Source organism: Pezoporus flaviventris, unplaced genomic scaffold (assembly GCF_033815535.1).
Source record: "Pezoporus flaviventris isolate CSIRO_AGI_PZ_B2104156 unplaced genomic scaffold, CSIRO_AGI_Pfla_v1 ptg000001l, whole genome shotgun sequence".
Classification (NCBI taxonomy): Eukaryota; Metazoa; Chordata; class Aves; order Psittaciformes; family Psittacidae; genus Pezoporus; species Pezoporus flaviventris.
In genome coordinates, this window is record NW_026892549.1 from 31,170,856 (window position 1) to 31,196,514 (window position 25,659).

At 40.5% G+C, this 25,659-nt stretch overlaps 1 protein-coding gene across 11 annotated transcripts in view; it reads right to left on the reverse strand.

The window, feature by feature from the left end:
- Window positions 1-1,289: 1,289 nt before the first annotated feature.
- Window positions 1,290-25,659, reverse strand: part of ZMIZ1 (zinc finger MIZ-type containing 1) — a 344,473-nt gene continuing 320,103 nt past the window's right edge. For 10 of the 11 annotated variants that reach the window (XM_061450341.1, XM_061450321.1, XM_061450356.1 and 7 more), the window contains 9 exons: window positions 22,652-22,862; window positions 21,338-21,443; window positions 20,618-20,778; window positions 20,257-20,324; window positions 19,225-19,293; window positions 18,517-18,764; window positions 15,348-15,511; window positions 9,386-9,634; window positions 1,290-5,797 (listed from right to left, as the gene is read on the reverse strand). In XM_061450341.1, the coding sequence (XP_061306325.1) occupies window positions 5,690-5,797; window positions 9,386-9,634; window positions 15,348-15,511; window positions 18,517-18,764; window positions 19,225-19,293; window positions 20,257-20,324; window positions 20,618-20,778; window positions 21,338-21,443; window positions 22,652-22,862 (1,384 nt within the window). In that variant the 3' untranslated portion in view covers window positions 1,290-5,689. The remainder of the gene's footprint in view (window positions 5,798-9,385; window positions 9,635-15,347; window positions 15,512-18,516; window positions 18,765-19,224; window positions 19,294-20,256; window positions 20,325-20,617; window positions 20,779-21,337; window positions 21,444-22,651; window positions 22,863-25,659) is intronic. The other variant, XM_061450374.1, reaches the window with a different exon arrangement.

Sequence of the window (25,659 nt, forward strand, 5' to 3'; positions counted from 1 at the left end):
TTAATTATTGGCTGGAATGGAGAAATACTTTTTCTGCTTCACTGCTGAGTGCACTGTATCTCAGTTTTATTATGTAAAAGCCCATTGTAACAAGCAGCGCTAGCAAGGAAGGCGGAAGTTGGGAGTCAGAAACAAGTTTTTTCTCAATTTTGAGAAAATAAATCTCCAGTCTAGATTTTTATATACCTGCACATATACACTTGTATGTAACTTAGTCAACAGTAAGGACTTGCATCATTATGAGCTATGGAGTAATTGCTATTTCTAAATTGGATATTTAATACTCATAAGTGAAATGCTTAAGTTGTTCTGATGTATTTGAATTCATTTCAAAGGTGGGTTTAGACTAAACCCTTCCACAAACACCATATACATATACAAGTACAGTGATACTGTCTATATTACACTAAGTTCTCAGATGCAAAGGGGCTCAGGTGCATCTATGGCCATGTCTAAGCACAGGTGTAGAACTTGGTTGAGCTGAGACAGGGCCTGTATGTGCCACAGCTGTTGTTGATACGATCCTGTGTGTATTCCTTGTTGTGCAATTCAGTCTGTTTAAACAGGCAGATAAATTGAGCAGACTTTGTAACTCAAAGGCTGCATTTTGAAAACAAGTCCTTCAACTTGGGAATGCATTAAAAAAACCATCTAATTTTAGCCGTCTTCCAAGGTCGCTAATTTCACTTCACTGACAGGCTCCAACTGAAGAAAGAAATTCATGAGAACTTAAAACAAAGTCAACTATGGACTTGTTGGCTGTTTACTCCCTCCATATATGCCAAGACCGGAGACAAGCCCTCCTTTCTTGTTATTCATATCACACACAGACTTCCATTTCAAAGTAATCCTTATTTGTTCAGGTGATACACAGTGCCCTGTGCACTGGGCTGTGAGTCACCGATACCCTTCTCAGCAGGGGCTGTTTTCTATGTGATCCCATGCCTGGCAGTACATTTCAGTTCATAACCTGTCATTCCAGGGTGGTTCACACCTTCCCCTTCCCACAGCAAGTCCTGATCCCTGAAAAGGTGCATCCTGCGCAGCTGACGTCCACATTAACACACACCGGGGAGGGCGAAGGGCAGGTTGGTGGTTTCAAAAAGAAACTCAGAATTTACAAAGCAGGTGCCAATTGGCCAGACCTTAATTTTGCAGATTTATTTAGGAAAAAAAAATTAACATGAGCAAATGAGAATACTTCAGTGTTACAACAGAGTATATAAATGTCTAGCAATAGTCAAATAATTTGATCTTTAAATACAAAATAACCACATGAACACCTAATATACAGGTTTCATCTGAATACATATTTATTAGATAAATATTAGGTTGTCACATCATCTAACTACATACAGTTTTGCAAGACTAAAAATCACAATTATTTTTTCTGACCAGTTTAAAGTATGAAATGATTGCATTGTACTGTACATACAATGTACAAACAAAGACAATGGCCATTTTTGCATGTTGCTTCAGATTGTACTTTTTTTTCTTCTTTTTTCTTTTTTTTTTTTAATTCCCCTCTGATCGCGTTATCAAAAATTGTACAAAGTATGAATTTGGTTACAATTTATCTTTTTTCCTGAATCCCCGTATTTTTCTTCATTATTTCTGTAGCACCCTAAAAATACACAGGTGATAGACTAGTACACGTAAGCTAAATATTACATGTAGATAAAACAAAACAAAACGAAGGATCAGAGTATATTACAGAAGTGAAAGTGAAACAAATGCTGAGACTCCACAAACGCTAACAAACAGGATTCATTTTCCACATAAGATGGAGCTTCAAGCTTCTTTTTTCCTGCGAAATAAAAACAATGCACATTCCAAGGAAAATGAATGCATTTCTGTTAACATGTCTCTATTTGTCATTTACATATGTACAGCTGTCCCTTGAGTCTCCGCTGCAGACATTGGCGTGTATCTGTCAGTCCTATAGTAATGTCTTGGCAGCAGAACTGTAGATCTCTGTGGGTTCTTTCCCAGATGAACTTCCATAGGGAAACAATTTAAGAGTAAACAAACAAAAAAGAAAGAATAAAAATACTACTGGAATTTCATATAATAATTAAGCTTTAAAAGAAATGACTGTGATTACCCTATTTGCTAGGCTTTTTTTCTCTAAACTTTAATATGGCAGTGAACCGATAAAAAAATAACTAAATCTTCATTTAGAAGCCTTTTCATACTGACTCCGCTATACAGTACCTGATTTTAGCTGACAGGTAAGTTTTAAAACTGTCTCAAATGTCCAACATTTGGGCGATGGGTAAAAATCGTATTTTCTCTCAAGTTCTGCTTAGAAACTGAATGCTTCTGTAAGCTTAAAAATGTCAACTGTCTGCTTTAATTCTCTGTTACTGTACAAAGCAGATGCAAACACTGCTCCAAACATACTGCTAATATCTAGGGGTGAGTTTTTTCCCTTTATGCTTTCCAACAGGTACTTTTAAATGATACATTTTAAATGCTACCAGTTAGCAAAAGGTCAGTCCTTAACATAAGTGGTTTAAAATGCTAATGTTGCGTTTAAGAGAAAAAAAATCATTTCAGGTGACTAACTCAGCTGCTCAGGAATTAATGGAGGGTGGAACATTAAACAGAATCAATTAATAAAATCTGAGCAACCAGTTCCAACTAATAATGAGAAATCTTCTTTATTCCCAAACCTATGGCTTAAGAAACTCCCCCTTCCCCCCCCCCCCCCAACAAAACCCCCAAATTCTAAGGGCAAAAAGTCAGTTTATCATTAGCCACCCCTGCAGATGACTTCAATACCTACATAAACAATGCAGCAAAAATACAGGGGGAAACTACTACAGTAAAATGGCTACAAAACACATCTGTAACTGAAGAACAGCCTTTCCTAGGAACTGCGCGAGAGCAGCACCACACCACAACCATATTATCATGTATTACACCAAGGTATCTTTAATACTCTGCAGAGATCCTCTACAGGTTGTCAAGCCTACATAACAAAAAAGACACTTCTAAGCAGTATAAAGTATACTATACTGTTTCCCTCCCCCACCCACCAACATCCCAAAGTGTTAATGTGCCCTGGTTCCAGAGACCGGAGCGATATAAACACGGTACCTCCCATACTTGCTGCTTGCCTTAGTGCATCTTTACCTGTTCAGACAGCTGGTCCTAGGTGTCCTGCTCACTTGGGCAAATGAACAACGCCTCTGCCATTACCAGCCCTCAATCACCCACAGTCAGTGAACATCAGTCAGTTACTTGTTTGGGTTTTTTTTGCCCTAGGCAACCACTTATTATTATGTTTCCACGACAGAGCTGGGCCCTGATTGTCCAGGTACTGCCTGATGTACCAATTCATTCAACACATAAATGGATATGAAATTTGGGCTAATTTATCAAGAGAAAACAGGAGGGGGAAAAAAAAGAAAAAAACCCAACTTCCTTATTCTGTTAAAGAACCCTCAATTTTCTTTTTTAAAAAAGGACCCATATTTTTCTTCAGACAAGGTATTTAAAAACACCAGCAAAAGTATAACCAGATCATGAAAATGCTGAATATTATCAAAGACGATACTAAAATATTCACAGATATTTACAATAGCAATTCTTAAAATAATTGATTTTGCATAATGAACAGCGCCTTTCTTAAAAAAACTCGAAACAGGAAAAATATAAGTGTGGGACCATCTCTACATAATATGTTTGACAGATTCAATACTTCTACTGGAAAACAAAAGAACTAAACCGCCATTTCCTTTAATATCTACAGCAAGGTGCTGCTGACTAGCATATATATATCATGACACATGTACAGCAGTAGTGGGAAACGTTAACAAAGAGAGCAAAACAAAACAAAAACCGCAAAGAATTTACAAATCTGACTTTGGTGAAGAAAGCAAATCCAGAGTCATAAGCACAGAACATGCCATTTACAGCACTGCAAACTAAACACGGAGGGCTACGCAGCTAGCTAGTCAAACCAATGGGAACTAACAGGATTTTGCCTGGCACTTCTGTTCAAAATGTACTGTGGTGAGCAAACACAGGGTGTTTGATTGGACTTGGGATGAGGAAAAGGAGCAGGGTTAAATTTGCTTTAGTAACTAAAAGAAACAAAACCAATAACTGTACAGTGGGCAAAAGCTGAAATGTTGCACCACAAGGGCAAAGTTGGCACACATGCACTTCTTACACAGCTACTGTACATCATTTATAAGAGAGAAAGAGAGAGAGAGAGACGAAGAGCACAGAAATGGGCACAGAAGCAACAGGAAGCTCATGCAGGAGCAGCAACCACACAAGAAGCACAGATCACAGGGGCAAGGCAGTGATTGTGGCAGCAGGGTCTCTCGAGGGCAGTAGCAATCTACCAACAGTTACTGATTCTCCCCATGCCCGGTCCTTCAGGAGAAAAGAGCTCATCCTGGCAGCCAGAGTTTGAAAAAAAGAAACTGAAGGAGAAGAAAAGAAAAGGGCTGAAATATCTGTAACAGTCAGAAAACAGGAACGCAAAGCAAAACAAAAATGAAGCTGTAAGATATCTGTCCAATGTTAATGCCCCTTCTCAAGCCAATTATTAAAAACAATTATGCAGATAGTGATGTTACTCTCCCTCCGTCCTGAAAATCAACCTGGCTGCCTTCAACCCAGCTTGTCTTACTATGTTTTGTGCAGCGCAGTGACACAAACGCTTGGGGCACCGAAGGCTGTAGGTAATAATCAGGAACAGTTTGGTTTGCATCCACCAGCCCCCCTCCCCCCCCCCTTTTCCATTCCATATGGCATATACAGCAGAAAGATCTATTACAGAACCGCAAGAGCTGGATGTTAACTCAGCCACAAAGGGGACTGATTTCAAACCAAAACTATCAAAAAAAACTCTATAAACATCACCAACATTTTTAAATTTTCCTGGGTATTCCCAATCTGTGTGTTTGGGCAGAGGAATCTTCTTCACAGAGGTGGTTATGATTCCTGTGCTTGCAGAAATAGCAACACCCGCGGCCGCAGCCTGAAGATTCTCAGGATTCTGCTACTGAAATCCCATTAGCTAAACTGCTGGCTCCCTCTGACGGGCCCGTGTGTCTTCCCTATCTCTGCCACTCAGCTGTAGGATTTGTGCTTTTTTGAGCTTTGTATGTGTTTTTGTTTTCCTTTTCCTTTCTGTGTGAGGCCAGGACAATCACCCCAATGCAAACCTGTGGCTGGAGGGGGGCATAGGAGAGGTGGGGTGGAGGGGGGAGATACAGTTTCAAATAAATGGAAGAACACGCGTTGGAAGGACACTCTGAGATGGGTCAGTTAAAGACAGTTCCATTTTGTTGCCTTTTCTTCCCTTGCCAAGATTCGGTTTTGCCAAGATACTTCACACTATGTTTATCACAGAACTCTCTCTCTAGAGGATGAACAACAAATGGGGTTTCCAATAGCTGCACAACTGTCTATGCTTCTTTGTCACGTGTATCACGGCAGACTCAGAGATTACTGCATTTATTTATATCGTGTGTTTTTTTCTCCCGTCACTTTCGCAGTCTTTGAAGCTGACAAAAGCAGTTCCGAGATGAAGAAAGCAGGGAGTGCACCACTGGATCAAGTTGTGATTTTTTTTTTTCTTCTCTTGTGGAAAAGGAGTGTAAAGATTTCTCGCTGTGCAGCCACACATGTGTGAACAAGTGAAAGGGATGGGAGAATACACAAGATTTCAGTTGTTCTCAAAGAGAGACAGAAGGTCATCATTGCTATTGCTTGGCAAATCAGGAGGATCCAGGTACGAAAGCAGCTCATCTGGATTTGTGAGTTCTGGAAGCAGCTATAAAATACAAAGATAAAAGGAAAATTACAGGTAACAGAGATACGATTGAGAAAAGAAAGGGATTAAACACCACACATTTGGATATATACATGTGAAAGCCAGTTTCCAGGAATAAGTTGGAAGGCATCAATACAAACCTAACGCCCTAAGATGATGCAATATCCACTTGTTTACGAAGGCCTGTATTGCTCAGTTTTCACCTGTGAATTACATTACCATCTCAGTTAGGGTTTCTCAGTCAACCTCCCTTATCACAATGTTCACCAATAAACAAAGTATATTTCTTGGCTAGTGATGCTGACAAAAACTTCTCGTTAAATGCTCACTCTGTATGTTAGCTTCATATAAAACACTAAGTAACAACTTTAACCACGTGGTTTGAGTAATACATATTTAATCTTCATGGCAGCTCAGCAAAGACTGGTCTATGTGACTTGCACATGGCAGTGTGATGATAATCTTATATCTGCATCCCTCAGGAAGAAGCAGCCCTGTCCTTTCCTCACCCCTGTGCACAGATGTAAGCTCAGGGGCAGGTGACTCATCCAGGGCTAAACCTACCCAGAAAGGAGAAATAAGGGGGGTGGGGAATAAAAGAGTTAAAAAACCCAACCCAACTGCAAAGGAGTATGGGGAGAGGAGTGGCAAGGCAGGTGGGCAAGTCCTTTTCCTTCTGTGGCAGTGAGTTTACAATGGTTGGAAGTACTACAGCGTTACGAGCAATTCCAGACATTTTAAAGGGTCAGGGGCGTAACATGCCGTCCAACAGAAGCTGCACTGATCTTCTGAAGTATCAAAAGGAACAGCTGTGGAGGTTTATTTATATTTTTATTACTACTGTGTTTTAAATAGGAAATCTTCTTTTTCCAACCATCAATCACTCAGATTCTTTTTGATCTGATGGGCAACAAGTACATTGTAACTCCTGAGTTGTGTACCAGGCAGTGTTTTCTGCTTTATTCTGCATCTTGCCATATCCTAGTCAAAAAATAAGTGTCATTTGTAAAAAAAACATCAGGGAAGAGTTTGTAACAAACTCCCTTTATATTTGTAATAAACTTGCCTTTATATCCAGTGTTGTGTTAAAGCAAAGACAGAAAAATATGGACTGCTTTAACAAACTTACTAGCAGGTATGAGAAATTCATTTGAAGTTGTTCTGTTGTCAAATACTATAAAATGAAAAGCTTGGCTGCATTACATTTAGCATGCAAATATTGTATTTATATGCTTCTGTTACTCCCGTGCAAATGCAGCTGCATCTTCTAATGTTATATGGATAAACATATCTTTCAGTAAGCTAACCATGAAATGCAGGAAGAAGTTTATTACTTCCTAAGCATTTTGAAAAAAAACACAATGTCAAGTTTACACAGACAGAATCTCCCAGAGGAATGCTTTTCCTAAAACACCACCTCCTCTTAGTCATGGCAAAAACACTGTTGTCATAGTTCTAGACTAAAGACATAAGGCTTAAATGTATTTCACCTGCTATCATGATTTATGAATACCTAGTACAGAAGCCCAAAAGAAAACTGTGTTCTACCAAATGTGTATAAAAGAAAAAATGGTTGAATTTGCCCTATGATTTTACAATTAAATCCTTAAAAATTTAACATAACGGCTCTGAGACCCATTTGGGTACACACAGCATTTAGTTGGGTTTTTTTTTCAGAAAGGTGGAAGTTTTAAACAACATACTCGGTATCTCTGAAGAGCAAGTACTTCAAGCTCTGAGGGTGACCTCGGCTCCCTTGCTGGGAGCTGAGAGTGCTGCAATGGAGTAGCAGTAAGAGACAGAGGAGTGCCAGGGAGGACAGAGGCACAAGAACATACTAGACTTAGGGTCAGAATCTGGAGAGGTGCACCCAGTGCTCCTGAAGTGAATACTTTGAGAGGTAGTTCTAATCAGTCATTTTATCTGATGCCTCTGCTGTCTATGTGTGCAGACCACCTGTATCTGTATCTATACAAGGTATGTCCTATATCCCAAGTCAAACCTTAGACTGCATCATGCTGAAGCCCTAAAGAATTAATGTGACTGTGCCAGGAGGGAGTAGACCAAGCTGCCTGCCGACAGTACAGTCCTGTTTGGTTTGCTGCATGGAATTTTATACAGCCTGGTTCCACAATACAGCTGCTGAAAGTTAAACCCATTAAAATAATCCAACTGATTGTGACTGAGCTCACAGATATTTCAGGGAACTATATTCCCCACACTGCCTTCTCATTTAGCTAAGATAATTTCAGCCTTCTGTTAAGAATCTAGCATACCCCCATCAGAGATAACCACAGTACTGTGATAAATGCACAGGTTTTTCTACTTTGGTTTTCATGATGAATGAGTGCCTGAGCCATAACAGCATACTTTGTGTGCTTAAATATTTGAAGAAAAAAATGACATTTTTATTTCACCTATTAATATTGCTCATACAAGGTCCTTAAGGGTTCAGAACTCTAATTGCCACATGAACTATCGTTCCCAAAGGATGTGCATGTGACCACGTTGTGTGAAACAGCAGCAGTCTGGTTCAGATAGAAGTTACTTCACTGAGCACTGCTCCTGGTGCACCCATCCCTCCCCTAGCCCCTTCCTTCCCTTCTGTGAGGCTAGCTGCCAGCACAGTGCTCCTATGTGACTGGAAAGACATAAATATACAGCAACAGTAAATACAGATATAAATGCAAGGCAGAGAGGTGAGCATTTCTCTAAGAAAATTACACTGTGCAGTAGCAGACTTGGGAGCAGACAGAAGAAGATACACATACGGGAACGCACGACTCAAACAAAAATCCAGTCCTAGTGCTACAGAATTTGTATTTCAAGAGGTAGGTGGTTAACCAGAGAGATACCTCAGATAATTCACTTCTGACTCCACTGAATGGATGGTAAGAGACGCAAGATCACTTCTGGCCTTAAAACTAGGTTTATCTTTGTTTCATTGTGAGCTTCCTCCCATAGTGACTGAGGAGCCAGAAGACATCCTTGTTTGCTCTTCCATGTGGCACACCAGGAGGAAGAACTTGTGCTGCTGAGCTGCCTGCACAAGCGGGTACGGATGGGCACAGCCTGGTTTTGGCTGCAGGGAGCAGGGATAGTGCCTCAGCATGGGCAAGCACAGATCGCCTTCCCACTGCCCAGGGCACGCTGCAGGGCTCAGCATGCAGCTTGCCTGGCACAGCTCCACCAGTCAGCCACACACAGCTGTTTCCTTCCTCTTATTCAGGCACTGTGATGGCTAGAGAGTCTACATGAACATGTGGGAGCTCCCATCCAGCGATGAGGGGGAAGGGAGGATATGGTTCCCCTCCTGGTGCCTGGACTGCTGTCTGAAGAAATGCCTGTCCTGGGGCTAGGAAGAGGCTATGGCTCACGTGCCACACAGCTGCCCAAACCAGAACTGTTCTCCCAGCAAATCAGAAGTGCCCTGTCACCTCGGCTGCAGCACCTGCGCCCATGTACCAAAGCATGAAAGGATGGCATGTGCCATGGAAGCAGCTCTCCATTCCCTCACCCTCCCTGCCCTCCCGCCGCGATGCAAAGCACACGCTATGGCAGGCAGATGATAGTATGACACAGACTTACATCCAGCGAGGGCTCCGGCATGTCGGGTGCTCCCTGTCCACCAGCCTGACCCTCTAAGGCTGAGGAGGGATTAAAGGTCAGGTCACTGTGTGGATGGTTGCTAGAAGCGGCCGGGGGTGGCTGCCGGGACTGCTGGGTAGGAGGCCCGCTGTGATGTAATGGCTGCCCTGACTGGCTGCTGGGGTGAGGGACGTGCAAACCTTGCTGCATGGAAGTATGGGACTGATCAGTGCTGCCGGGATGAGGGATCTGCGGAGGAGGAAAAAAGCAGGAAAAGAAAGTGAGGCCACAAGGTATAGTGCTCGCGGTGCCTGACTCTGAAACCGCATGTTACAAAAAGAAGTAACTTAAAATAAATTAAAAAAGACATAACAAAAACAAATGAACAGACAAAAGCAACAAAAGAAAGAAAAAAAAATGTAATCAGGAAAAAATACTCCATATCCCAATGCTTGGGGAAGTGTTTCAGCTTTTTGAAGGTTATCTGCTAAGGGGATATAAACACATTGGATTTGCGCTGTTGGTTTGCTTCCTTGTGATGTGGGAAACTGTACCTGAAGATGCAACCCCAAAGAGGAGGGAAGAAGGCTTATGGGTATAGCTCAGCATTAGCAAGGCAGACGCTTTTGTCCTAAAAAAAAAATTCATGAATGAAAGGAGAATTTGTTGAATAACAATTCCTATGCCAGGAAAGTGATTATCCGAGAAAATGCAGCATTGCTGCTCAGCTCCCTTACTGGGTAGCTTCCTGATAATAGAACTTGTGTTTCAACTCAATACAAACATCTTGCAAACACCAGCCCTTCCCACTCCTCCCCTCCTTTTCTCTTCAGAATGCAACACCCATTTTAAGGGCTGAAGATTTTCCCTGCTGATATTCATGGGGTCTGATGGTTGACAAAGAAACAAGCCAGCGAGCTCCCCCCACCAGCAGAGCTGCTGTGGGTGGCTGCATACCTGCTGACAAGGCATTAGCTTAAACTAAGCTAATAATCACAATTTTATTTTGTATCCATGCTGTGGATAAGTTCTCTGGCAAAAGCTTTGTATTTATTACATTTTCCATGGGGAATAAACTACCAAACCATATTCATCTTCGAAGCCCTGTAATAGAATAATGCAGAAAAAACCTTTCTCACATGACAAAGAAGCAACAAAAATGCACAAGCCCAATTCTTCCTTCCACTGCATATCACATTTAATGCTAGGGGATTCTCTGGGGCTTGACCTTGGTGCCATGAGAAAGAAGTGTGTGAATGCTTCAGAATCAGATGTCTCGTGTTAGTTGGGTATATGGAGAAGCAAAAAATGTAAACATTTTTTGAGGAATGCTACATGTTGCCACAAGTGGAGCTGAAATAAAAGGACATATACATACAACAACAGCATGAAATTCATTCAGCCAAGCCAACAGAAACCAGCAAAATGCTATGTCAGCATTGACCCTTTGATATCACAGTAAACTGCAAGGTTATATATGCATCTTCAGTATTGGAAAGCAAAAGGGAGGTCATTACAAAACTTAACTAAAATGTTCCCACAAAAAAACCCAAAAAAGATAAAGAACTAAGCATTAAAAAAATACATTTCACCACTCTTATGAAAACTGAAACCTGAATGCTGATCCACTGGGACAGTCATACTTAGTTATATAGAGATCCTTTACAATACCTTAGTAATATGATGGTTGGTGGAAATGAGCAGGATTCTATCTGCAAGGCTGCATTTGTATTTCCCAAGGAGTGTTTTAAAGTAACTGTTAAAAAGTATCAATACACACTCTTCACTCCATTAGGGTCACAGTCTGACTATCTGAAAAGTATTCTTCAATGTTACTGTTGTTACCTTAGGGGTAAACTTGTACAAAATCTGCCCACAGACCACACCTGAAAGTCAATCTGCAGCCTGAAAGCTTTACAGAAGTCAAAATGAAAGCAGATGCTATTCAAACAGTACTTTTTTCTTCATTCATCAAGGATGTGTGTAACATGGAGATGGAGAAAGCTTAATAATAACAAAAAGTAAAAAGCTATTTAAGACAGTGTTGCTGAAGTGGGAAAGCGGTTCCCGGAAAACAAAACAAAACAGGATCATCTTGAATAGTCTCTTAAATTCACCCCTGAATGCACAAAGCAGGTGTCAGATGCCATATTCAGATCAATATTTGAACCAAGGGCATTCATATGTTCACAGACATATTTCAAAACAAATAAGCAGGTTAGAAAGTCTACATTATGTTTATATAGGCAAGCATTTTTATATATAAATATTTTGGTGATAAGGCAGCATCTTGGGTCCTGAGATAAATGCTAGATAGGGAGTAATTGTCCACTGTAAGACTGAGGGCCACCATCATCTTAAACAGCCATTGCAGGTTCAAAATCTGCTCAACTTAGGCCACAGAGCCTACCAGCCTCCCTGTGAGAAAGTAAAATGCTCAGGGCTTCACCATTTTTCTGTTTGCATTCATCTTACAAATGGTAAGTTTGCTATGGTGCAGAACCATTCTAATCAGTACACTTTGTGTACGATCAGCTTACATCTGCAACTCACACTGTTTTATTTTAAAAACACTAACCCACACTATGAACATGGAGTCTAACAAAGTTGCCTTTGCTTATATAGGAAGGTAATTCCTCTTGTTTTTAGGAATGTAAACTTTGGCACTCTTAAAACATTTACTATCTATAAAAGAAAAGCTTAGAGCAGACCAAAGTACATCTTCAGCTTAATAGCACAAAACACAACTCTTTTTGAGCCCAACAGTGACCTCTAGGAGTGCTGAGATGTATAGCTGGAGAGCAATGGGACCTGCCAGCTACAGAACAATATTCTTTTCTTCTCCGGATAAAACTGATAGTGCAACAAAAATCAGCTGGTTAAGTTGATGGTTTATCTCTCTCTCCATTACTGGGGTCATAGTTTTACCAACCTTTTTGCAGGGTTAGCTGGCAGAACCACTGAAAGGTGCCATCCTCCTGCCCTGTTGCTGATCTCACTACTTTTCCCATTCATGCCTTTGTCATTGGGTTAATCCTTGCAGGCATGCAGTGAACTCAGCTGGGAAGCTGACAAGAAGCAAAGCTCAACTATCCCCCTGCCCCAAATTAGCTCATAATCACATCAGTACCTGGATCCACATCACTTCATGGCTGCAATGACACTTGTGCTGGCGTGAGAGAGAGGAAAAGTGAAAACAGAAACAAGAGCAATGACTTTTTACAGCAACACCAGCTCACCTCACTGAGTCTATGAAACTATGGCGTGATCATCCATTGCTCAGTCACACACCACTCCTTACAATGTCTGTAATAAGCACCAAGCTACAGCTACCTTTGTCTAAAACTTGTTTACAATTTCTGAAATCAAACATAATATGATTGCGGCAGCTGTTTTGTCACAGTCTAGCACTGACTTAGAAGCATCAGTTCTATAGTTCACAACACTACACTGGGGAAGAAATGTTGCTTCTAGCCATGTTTCAGGTCTTGATTTTCTTCTTGTGTAACAGCAGGTTTGAGAGAAGGTATTTCAGATGATCCAGCCCTTGTTACCCAGCCCTACCCACACTGGGCAAACACATCTGCATTTCCTGGAATGATCTATGGAGTATGTCCGGGGGAAATCAACGTTCTCTGCCTACCATTACACAAAGGCCACCACATAGATCTTCATAACGGGAGAATTAGGAACTTCCCCAGCAATGTTCAGCTCCAGTTAGAGACAAACTTTGGGTCTAATAGGACTGAACATCTGATCCTGACTCACCTTGTAAACATGAAGCAGTCAAAGTGAATAGTAGATGAAAATAAAATACACCTTAAATGTGTAAAAAGAAAAGATGAAAGCCAGACGGGAGCACAGGCAACAACCCAAAACCTTAGTTCAATTATGCAATATGATTTCTAGATATTTTTGTACAGAAATGTCTGTCTAAAGACATTCAGCTACGCCATTCAGGAATGTGCTAATGGCATGCATTTCTCTAAAAGCAGTAATTTTAAAGCTGCTTTTCCTGAGTGCCTGCTACAGACAAACAGTTCATTTCTGACAGAGAAGAAAGGGAGAAGAAGAAAAAGAAAGAGGAAATCAGAGATTTTTTTTAATATCGAAAAAGCTCTGTGGGAGCACTAGCAGTCCCCAAACACAGCCTAAAGACTGCATGGCCAGATTGACACAGTCAATCTAATTCCCTTGTGCTAACAGACCTGAAAACTGATCCTCATTAGAAAAAATCAACCATTGACATAAATTAGGTGGAACCTGCTTTAGCACTGCCTCATGTTCCCAACAGCATACCTTGCATATCATGATAGACGAGGGAGAAGTGAGGCAAAGGTTTAATTGCCAGATATCATAAACAAGTTATCAGATTTGCTACAGACTGGACCACAGAACCAAAAATCTATTAACATTTGCCCACATACCCTCTTACAGCTCTTGAACATGCACAGCCTTTAGCAGCTTTCATGTTTGCTATTATCTGTAAGCAGTCCCATTGTCAGAAAGCTGCAAAATTTTCACTTTCATATTCAACCACGTCATATCCTACCACTTCGGAAATTTCACTGGGGCAACTACTATAGTAAAGGTATAGCAGTTAACTGATGAAATCAAGAGTTGGTGTCAGGTAATAGGAAGCAAAAAATAATTCCCTGTGGCTTTGATTCAAAGGAAAGTAGCAGTGAGGGGTTCAAGATGGTAGTATTTCCCCTCTGTACTATATTCTAATACTGTATGGTTGGTTCTGATGCAGGTAACTCAGACTGCTCTTTAAGCTGGGCACATGGAATTTGACAATGTAAAACTGAATTTACAGCATATTTGCTCTTTCCTTTATTAGCCTGCAAAGAGGTAAAGTCATTACAGTTTCTGGATTCTTCCTTTGCAGACAGTCTTGTTACTTGAGTTCTCTCCAAGTGCTAAGAATTCTCTCTCTCCCCCTTCCTATTTCTCACCATCCTCCTTGGGAAACCCACTGCTGGCTAGAGAAGACATTGGCTGAGTAGGCTTTTGCTGAGCATCTGCTACCACACTGCCTCACTACATTCTGAAACTGTACTTTCTAGTATTCATTAAAGACACGGCACAGATGACTTGTCAAGTTAAACATCCTTCCTGCGCAGTAACAGCACACTATAAAGCCCCTGCCCTGTAACTTAAATGAACATAAAAGGATGTATACACTCACACCCCACACAAAAAAAAATAGAAGACTAGCCATGCCTAAGAGCTAAGTACTTCTGCTGGATTTTCTATCACCTAGCTGCTGCAGTACTCCATTTTCTAGAGATATATAAAGGTCTGTATATAAAACTCAGTGCTCTGAGCAAGCTGCTTCTCCAAGGCACTGCTCTGCCTAACCTTCTGGGATCCAAGGAACCTCCATTTTTTAGTCTCTTACCCTGATACACTCTCACACCAGCAGCAGCATCTCCCCTTGAAATCTAAATGCTCAGCCTATTTGCAACAGCTTAAAGGTGCCTTTCATGCTACTTGGGTAGAACTCCCCTCAAAATGCTTTGATGCAAATTTTGCCCTCAGGGACAAAGCCATTGTCCCTGCTTTGAAGTCAGTCAATGCCTTACTATAACAAGGTGTCTCCTGAAGATGGATAATCACAGATCCTGCTGGCCTAGGAAATGAAGTCTAGTTTTTTTTCAGGTGTCAGAGCAAAGCACAATGATTAACACGAGCACACGGAGCCAAGTTCTCTCTTTCAGATAAACAAGCCTAAATGACAATTCAAAAAGCTCAGAAATGCTTCTCCAAAACCTCAAAAAGGCCAGAAACTAAAACTAGCATTTTTTTTTTTGCATTCCACAGGACTACGCTATTTCATGAACTTCCAAAGTGAGGAATCCACGGAAAGTAAAAGCAATACAGGAGGCAAGTCCATTAGCTGGATGAGAGCACCTTACCCCCACAAATGAAAACCTACGTGCACAGCACCATTACTTACAGATTCCTGCATGGGGTGACTGAGGGGTTTGTCAAGAGCTGCCATGCTGCTTGGCATGTCTGGAGGATGTGACAGCTGTGGCCCATGCATGAAGTCATTCATAGACGTGCCACCAGGATTCCCATGTGGGAAGTCAAAATTGCCATGACCTTGGTAACTGTTGCCTAAAAGAGAAACAGATGTGATATGTAAGAAACTATTTGTTACCCAACATTGATCTCCCATAGTATTTTGTAAGAGCTGTACAGCACAGCATCCTGCCCGCACAGCTCAGAACAAGGCAACTGCAACACTGAATATGACGACACTGTGCTCCCCACTGCTGGAGTGAGCTGGAGGAATGGGAAGGGAAAAATGGCACTCAGCTTTCATATACATATTGTAACTAATTGAAAACTGCTGACATTTTGAAAAACTACAGTCAAGTCACCACATAAATTTAACCATGATAAGAAGTGAAAAGGGGCATTAAATGCCATGGAATATTTGCATCTGGAAGCATCCTGGCGTAACTGAAACTGCCCAAGTCCAAAATCAGGTAGAGGACACCTGTGTTAGTCTACGCTTCTACACACTCAGTCAGATTGTACCATTGCTCCCTTTTTTGATGAAGCTAATTGACAGAACTGTATCAGGAAGATGCTACAGTATCAGTTCGTCTGTTTTACCTTGCCTGTGGTATAAACAGACGACCTCCACTAAGTGCAGAAGAGGCCTTCATGTCCAGCTGGAGTTTGTGATGCAATTCTCCATGCTTCCCACAAAATTTAGTAAAATTCACTTGACTGTCTGCAATTATAACATAGATTTTCCACTCTTGGATCTCTTAGTCTTGTTTTCAGTTGCAAACTGGATGCCTGTAGCCTGTGTTTCAGCATGTGGATATGCACACTCATAATGAAAAACTGACTATGAAATCCACCTATCTTCAGCCTGAAACAATGTTCTTCAAAGCACCAAAATTTCACACAAATTGATAATAAATGATCTGGATTTACCCCCAGACATCTACCATATAGCAACAAGGCTGGAGTTCCTTGTGGATCCTCAGGACAAATACTGTATAACCATCAATGGTATGTTTTGATCTATCCCACCTCAGTCCAGTGATCTTCACTTGAATGCTAAAGACAGCACCTATCCCAGTACAGAAATTTTACTCTCCTATTTTTTTCTGTCCAGATCCCTGTGCTAACACTTCCAACTGAGATACCAACTCTGGTGGCTTATTTGCTATGAAGAGCAAAAACTGAACTAAACCCAATCAGCTGCTTCATGTAAGCAACTGAATTGGATGGTACTGAGCTCCAAAATAACAGAATAACTCTGGAGCGTGCATGGAGAGCCTGCAGTTTGTCAGCTGAAGTACAAGCAGCTTTAAGTCAAGACAGGAGTTTGACAAACTGAAGAAGCTGCATCATTTGCTCTTTAGCACAGCTTCACTAGCTGAAGTTTAATCTCAGAGGAATAGAAGTCATCAGCCGTGTGAGAGTATTTCTCAAAGAAGTCAGGACTTTGATCTATCATGTAAATACTGCAGAGCTTTACTAGTTCTCATTTTGTTAATCTGCAAACTGGATGAGTCTTGCAGAATATAGCTGGTCTTGCCTTGCTTCTCAGGAATGATTAATAGCAGGGAGCTGGAATAAGGCCTTGTATTACTGAGTACTTGTTATATTTGGAAATTAAACTTCAGTATGCATACTGTCAAACACAAACAAACGTATACTACAGTTGTAATACTACTACTGCTTCACTCTAGAGTACTGCTGATCCAAGGACATTACCTAATTCTAAACACTACATTTCAGTGGGCACATTGACGGAGAACGCAGATGCAAGGCAGTGTGCCCAGGGAGTTACAGCCATGCAGCAGTATGCCCTTCTCTGCAGCCAGAGTTGTGCCACATGCTGAGGGACAGACCTATAAAGACATTTAGGATAACCTGGTGCTCTGCAATGATATGCCTATTGCAGGGGAAACAGAAAAGTGTGGGTTGCACCTGCCACCGATGAGTCAGGCCTCTGAGAAGCAATGACTACCTCTTCTACAGGATCCACGGCGAAGGCAGGAAAATACCAGTCTAGGCAGCAATTGTTATACAAACCCTAAACCTCATTTTACATAACCATCCTGTCTGTTCCTGATTATAAAGTAGAAAGATTATGAAGAATAGATGGCTGTTTTCATACTCTGACTGCACTTCACTCCTACTAAATGAGTGAAATATTTGTGATTCGGTGCTCTTGGCTTTGTTATAGTAATCATTCATCTGCTTGAACACCTGAAAAGTTTTATCGTCTGTCATCAGTTTTGCAGTCATTGGAGAAAATTAACCATATTTTGCATGCAATCTATATTTTTCTTCAAATGCCTGCAAAACCCACATGTATCACCTTGTAATCAATTTGGGGATTCTGATGGTGTGAACAGTTTGGTCTTTTCCCAGAGTTGAACTGAGTCGTATCGTATTACTTGCACCAAAAAAACCCCAACAGTCTCTGGTTTCATATTTTCAGAATTGTCACTATAATTGAGTTTTTCACAATATACCAGTCATTTGAAAATGTATCTCTGCTGCCTGTATTTAATTCCCTGTTTCTCAATCTGGCAGCACATGGGTAGAAGAACTCAAAAGTAATTTTCTAATTCAAAGGTGTTTGCAAAACAGTTAAAAGCTCTTTAGAAATCATTCCCTTTCTAGTTAGCCTACCAAATGTCACCCACCTGGCCACAAGTTAAACTCAGTGTCCCAGGCAGCAGAGTTAATTAATGGGTCAGGTTCTCTACTTTGTAACTTCTGTAGCACTAGGAGCCTTCACTTGAATGAGAGTGCAACAGCAGGAAAATGGACAGAAAAAAATTAGGGAATATGTATATTGTGGCAGCCCTTGAATATCTAAAGCAACATACAATGTTTGTTAATTCAGGGAGGGCTGCATGGCAATAAGTATGACAAGTACCTATTTCCTGACTAAAATATATTTCCCTCTAAACACATGAATCTTAAATGAAGAGACTGATGCAGAATTTCAGAACTGCAGGTATATAATTTCCTTTCCTTATGCACGTCTCTGAGAAGATGCACTGATATATCTGAATCACAAAGCTGACTGAACCACTGACTTCTAAGGTGACCACCTGTGTGCACAAAGGTATAAAACTAACCTTGGTTACCATACTCAGTGGAGTTGTTGCCTCCTGGAGGAGGAGGTAGGGATGGATAAGGTGATGGCCCAGGACCCAAAGCTGCAATCATCTCCATTACATTTGGCATGATCATCTGGCTTGGGCTCATGGTTTTAAATCTTTTTGAGGGAATGCCATCTGGGTCATCTTTGATGTGAATATCTGACTTTATAGGGACCGGCCTCCAACTGCAAGTTGGATCAATGGTAACTTCTTCAAACTCTGAGCTGTAAAATAATGTGAACATTTTAGCACATTATTATTTTTTTTAAATCAATTCTGATAGAATTTCCATAAGAATCTGCATGGTAACAAATGCTCTGAAATGCTCTAGTATAATACAACCTCATGATCTTTCACTCCTCAAGTGTGCTCCAAAAGCAAGTTTTAAAAAAGGCAACGGTGGGAGCACATTTCTGTGTTTATCCACACAACAAAACCCAAACATATTTATGCGATATCATCACATCTATCATCATATCCTGATCTATTATCAGGAGATAACCCAAACCAAATCTATTAAGTAGATGGAAACTGATTCACTGTATCACCAGCTCCACTGAGGACCCATGAAATAGAATATTCAAGTTCAATCTAAGACCTACTTTGGTGTGACTATCTCAGTACTCATTAACATATCTCCCAGTTGCTTTGTTTTGGATATCTGAAATGATTAAGTTCACTTACTTTTGTATAGCATTCAGAATACCCCACATATACTGGTCAACCTCCAAGCCCTCCAGTAGAGCGGTTTTACTAGAAAGATAAAAAAAACCCAAACCTCATGTTACAATATTGCTACACATGCATGAAAGAGGAATGGGAAAAGGACAGATTAGTGATGAAATCAGCAGACTGAGATCCACCAACATCTGTAACATATATTTTAGGAATTATGTGGGGCAAACAGTTTTAGTTCTACATCTGCATTACCACCATAATAGTATTCTATATCAAACAGATGAGATAAGAATACATCTACTTGCATGTGTCCACACAAGCTGCTCACATGCTTTGAATAATTTTTTTACTGAAATACATTGTTAATTAAAAAGCTTTTCAAACACAGCAGATCTCTCCTGTGAACATCAGCTAGCACTATTCTCTTTTTAAATTGATTTTTTTTTTTGAGCTACACAGTAATACGGCTTCAAAATAACCATGTATTATAGCTATTTTACTTAAGATCAGCACAGATGGGGACAGAACAAAACAAAACAAGAAATGATTTAGTTACATAGGCACTTAGATCTGAATGCAGGTGCTTATACTCAGAGAAATAGGACAAAAATTTTGGCCTGGATGTATGAATACATAAATTAAGAAGTAAATTATTCAATTCTTGTGGTATTTTTAGCCAAACATAGAAAGACTCAGGCAGTGCAGAGAAAATACCTGCATTTTAGGGTACATATCAACCATGGATAGTCACTGAAACAAGCTTGTCTTCAGCCTGCAATGCCCACCTAACACCAGCTGGCACAGATGGGATTGAACTAGAGACTTGTAGAGATGGCTTTAAGTTTCTAATAATCCAGAGCATTCCCACAGTTTATGAAGCATTGCAAGAATTCTCCCTGAACTTTATACTATTAGATAAATGTACTATATACACCTTACTTCTAGCACTTCCTTTTTCTCCTGCCATGACCTAAAGTATGATCTGAATTTGGTCAAATGGTCTGCCAACTGCATTTCATGTAATATGGTTGCACTTACTTGCATACTGGACACCTCCAAGTTCCTCTTTCACAGTTCAGTTGCAAGTAAGATTCCAGATCAAAGCACTAGGTATCAGAAAGAAAGAAGAAAAAAAGAGAAATCAAAGGAAAATACCGTATTAACTGAAACAGTTGGGTCAAAAGTAAAACTGTCACGAAAAAAACCCTAGGAGGACTGAAAACTAAACCAAAAAGCTTACTTTCTCCCTCCACATTAAATATATGCACAGTTAATTATTTAGCTCGATAAACACAAAGAAATCACATTTTATTAGGTGCTCTCTTAGGATAACTAAGCTAAAGGTACTATAACAACACATGGCTGAGGGAATACTGACAGGCCACTGGCATCTACTCACTTGTACATGCTTGCAATCGTGACCCCTTGCTGGGAGCTGAATCCGCCGGAATGTGATCGGACACTTCAGAGACACTTTAATAGCAGTTTGCTCTACTCCATCTTCCCCATTTAGTGTCGCATTGCCAGAGGAAGCTGCTACACTACTGAAGTTCCTCTTTACTGTTTAGGAAGAAAGTATGAGTATGTGTAAAACACAAGTGTACTGTAAATTCTAACATAGAAATCTGAAAGACCAACACATCAACTGTTAAGGGCCAATGTAGTGGATAATTTATCCACACAAATGTATTCTGTGTAATTTAGGATATTCTCCTGAAGAGACAAACCACCACACACATGCAAATCAGCTATACCCCCAACCAAATTATGTGCTGTACAAGCGCTCAAAGCAGCCTTAAAGAAAGAATAATCCTTCTACCTGGGCCTTTTAGGTAAAGTCAAAAACAAGTATGAGGGAAAGCTGGAGAGATTTTCCTGGAATGGGAAAGTCCTCATTAGGAAGTAAGCTTGTGTCCTTGGTACTTTGTTATGCCCTCTCAAATAGGCCTCAACATCTGAGGATACTGAGGATTTAATCTATTCACATGATGTTCTGGAAATTCCCGAGAAGTACATCTTAAGGTTTTTAATAAGCAAGTAAATCTTGCGCAGAAATAGCTTATCACAACTGAACACAGGCATCCTGGAAAGTCATCATCCACACAAAATGGAAACTCACTCTTAGTGATACAATGTTCTGCTGGGAGGAGGCGTTTCTTTAGTAGACCTTGAAGTACAGAGCGAACTGATGGCCGGTGTACTAACTGCAACACGAACAAGTGTGACTGAAAGAAAATGCATTTTGTTACCAAGAGAACCAAACGCACAGAGTAAATACACTGCTGAACAGAGCGGCGTTCTTCCCTTGAACACATGGCTTCTGTAAGAGCCTGGTGCTTAAATATGAAAGCTGGATCTGCTCTGCGTGCATACGGGCTCCCTTAGGGATATTCTGCACACTGCATAGTATGTTGTTCCATGCTCCAGGAGCATAGCATCTACAAGCGCTCTAAAGAAACAAAGATTTTCTACATTTTTCTCCCTCCTTAATATTAAGAATACATAGTGCTGACATATTCATCTCTGACGTCAGGGGCTATTTTTAAAAATCTGAATTCTTTGACACTGTCTAGCCTCCCTGCCTGCCCTCAGACTATGTTTGAAGTTGCAAAAAATGACTTGCTGCTGATGCTTCTGGAACCAGCTGAATCTTTGTCCCCAGCACAGATCTCATTGGTGATTCATAGCATGCTGTCTCTGCTCTTAGCCATCAAATAAATGACATTAGGTGGAGAAACATCAGTATGAAGTAAAGCAAAATAAGTGAATGGCTTCTTGTCAAAGTGCCTCACACTGCAACCTTGGGAGAGGTAGCAGCTTGCTTTATTGTCAGTGGCAACAGAACAGTCAAAAGCTCATAACTGTATGTGTGCAACCGTCTGCATAGAAAATACAGTTCTCATCCCCAAGAGTGGAACTATGGGAAAGAACAAAGGGGAAAGTTGCATGGTCTAGACTGCATCATAGAATGTATTTTTCATCTAAAAAGATATTAAAAAAAATCATTACCACCACCAATGATTATGCTGTTGATATTCTCATGTCAAACCACACTCAGGTTAACACTCTAAGTAAAAGAAATTAGCACCAGACAACAGTCAGCATCACAATCATCTGCTTGCACATTAATACACTTTAGCTGCCTTGTTACACAGCCACACACTAATTAGGTAGGAGACCAAACTCCCATCTTCCCCTAGACCACAAGCCTGTTCAGAGACACAAGGACTCCTTTACATTCTGCAATAATTCAGTGGAAAAAATTTCCACATTAGCACTCCAACTGTGTCAACATCATCAAACAAGCACCTTTCCAGAAAAATGCATGGACAAAAAAGAGAGTAATGCTCTTTCAGCTAAGGCAACATTTGCAAACAGTACTAAACAGCAAATTCAGCATCAGCAGCTGCAGCCATGAGCTCAGTGTACTTACACAACAACATGCTGTGACTGTAATTTGAATCGTGTTTCTTCCTGGCTGGCAGACGTGCTTTAGGTGCAGAGGTTTATGAGATGTCTTGTTGTCACCACGTTCAATGGTAAGTGGGGTTGCATTAACGCTGACCTGGACTGAAGCTGGCCAGTTTGTGTTCATTTGTCTGTCTTCATGGTGATAGCACTTGAACTGTAATTCCAAGTCAGACCTGTATAACAATCAATAAATCTTCCTTAATTTTGTGTTCACATTGCAGAGGAAGGTCATTTTGATGCTAGGAAAGCTTTTTCTTCATCAATCAGATTATTTTTCTAGACTTATTGCCAGTAAAGGATCTAACATACTTCATAAAAGCCCTTAACAGAAGCAAGTCATGATGAATTACTGATGCAAACATACACAAACTTGCTATTAATATTTTACACTTATAAAGAACTCTCCAAGGGAACATATCAGACCACTTTGCAAAACTAGACCATGAAGTCATCCTGCAGAAAGAAAAATGACAACATTCAGTAGGTCCTTCCTGTGTGCTAAAATCTAAGAACAAGAGAGCAACATGCTGCAGCGCTTTCTGCTGGAAGACTGTGGATACTTCACTTCAAAGCATTTAAAAGAGCACTGGAATGAACACTTGTCAGACAAAACACAAGTACAGCTAATCCTGCCTTGGAATAGGTAAAAGAACTCAGATAAAATGACCTCTGTATCTCACCACCTGCATTTCTGTTATTCCAAATTAACACAGCTGTGGATTAAATCTACCCAATTCAGACCTTCTTTCAGAGCACAAATTCCTCCCACCTCTCCAATAGTAACTTCTGCACACTGTTTAGCTCCTCAAAAATGAGTTTTATAACACCTCCAAAAATTGAAGAGGCTGAGATTAAGTTAATCACAAATTCAGTGGGTAAAACTATGACTTCAGTTTCATACGTGGATGTTAACCTTGTGTTAGGAATGAGTAATTTTAAGAAGAAATTTAAAAGAACATGAAAAACTGAACTGAAATGTCAGGATTCTGCTGTTTATGACAGCAAAAGACAGATGAATGTTTATCTTTTAGATTTGAAAATCTTGGTGCTCGTTTCTTCATCTTGCTTGAAGGAAAGTATCTTTGTAAGATCCATAAACAGCTTATTCAGGTGATCATCACCTTAACTGCCATTTTCCAAAACCAGAGATTCAATTCTGAGTTAACATCACCTTTTCTGGACGTCAAAACATCAAGATCTAGCACTGTATAAAAACATTACTTCTTTTTTTAAACAGAAAAGTATAGAACACAAATCAGCTGATCTTTCAACATAACCCATATCAATCCATATGAAGTCTTTGCAGCTTTTTCTAATATTTTATTACCAATTTTTGAAAGCTCTCTCTGCAAGATCCACTGGAGATTCCCACCTTTTGAGAATACACTGCAGTCACCCAAACCTGGAGGGAAGCAAGGCTTGGTACCTCAGACATAAAACACAAGCAAGACTAAGTGTGCTCCAGAGGACTCTGAGCAGGCCTGCTGAATGTCACAAAGTGGTGACAGAGTGCAGAAGACCCTCATGTTCTCAGCACACAGTGTCTCCACTGTGGGATTCTATTAATTACCAAGTAGTGCTAAGACTGAACCAGCTTCAAGAAGACATTTTCTCTGCCTTCAACCTTTCTGTTTCTCATAACCATGGAAAGTTTCAGTGGGGAGAAAATCAGCTGCATTGCTATTCATTATGTGTGTACATGTGAGAGGTTTTGCTGAATATTTTAACTGGCAGACAAATATTCAAAATTGGCTTGATTCCACCATTCTCTATAAAACTGAAATCCATTCACACATGTGACTAATTCATTTTTCTGGAGTCCATCCAGCCCTGAATTAAATGTGAAATGACTTCATTACAGGACCGTCCGTTCTCCCCACTATTAACAAGCTTTTCAAAACAGCAGACCTGAGCACAGTTTACCTATGAGTCTTCATTAAAATAAGTTTAAATAAAGGCTATGTGCTTGGTGAGCTAAGGAAGAACAGATATTAAGAAACAGCCTCATGCCTCAGTGCAGCACTACAGATCTACTGAATGAGCCAACACAATCCCCAGTAGTGATTACTTATTAATAACAACTAGCAAATAACTGCCAAAACTCCCTCTGCTGCGAGTACTCCATGATAATGAAATGCAAGTAAGCAATAACTGACCTCAAAGTTAGGTGTTAATTATTGGATGTGGTCTGCCTGCAATCTCCCTCCCTCCCAACACCCAAGGCTACCTCACGGTAGGGGGGCAACGTTGCAGCAAGGACTCCTGTATCCTGCATCAGGCCTCAGTTTTAGAGGCAGAGTTCATCCCTGGAGCAGACAACTGAGTGCACCTCTGCCCAACTCACACCCTCCATAACATGAAAACAGAAGTCTCAAGTAGATTCCAGTGAACGGGAAGAAGATCCTCAAAGGGAAAAAAGCTGAAGCTACAAGTTACCATTCCCACTAAGGTCAGGGGGTATGTGGTCCAGGCATGGGAAGAAACTGAAAGCAAGACAAGCGCAACAGAAAATGTGCTGACAGAAGGATGCTGCATTTTATGCTCTCAGCTGCTACACCTGAGAAACAACCTCCATAAAGATCCTGAGCAACTAACCAGCCTTCACAGTGCACAGAGACAGGTTCAAACAGTGTTATCAGCAGCCTTTTATTAAACATTTTATTAAACATTAAAGCAATGTTTATCAGCAACCTCAGGATAACACTGAGATACTTCCCGAGAAAAACAGAACAACAAGACAAAATTATTCTGTGGTATTTGAAAGTAGATAAAAAAGATTTAGGCTCTGACAGTCATTTGATCTAAAGCCCTTCCATGAAAATGGTGAAATCAGGACATAACCTGGAATCACTTATGCAGATCTACATTAAATGCAGGAATGTACCACCTTTGTGCTGGAAGGAAGTACTTGATGTAAGTGAAATCCAGAAGCTTTTGTATGTGGAAAGCCATGTTCCAGTATCTCTGACC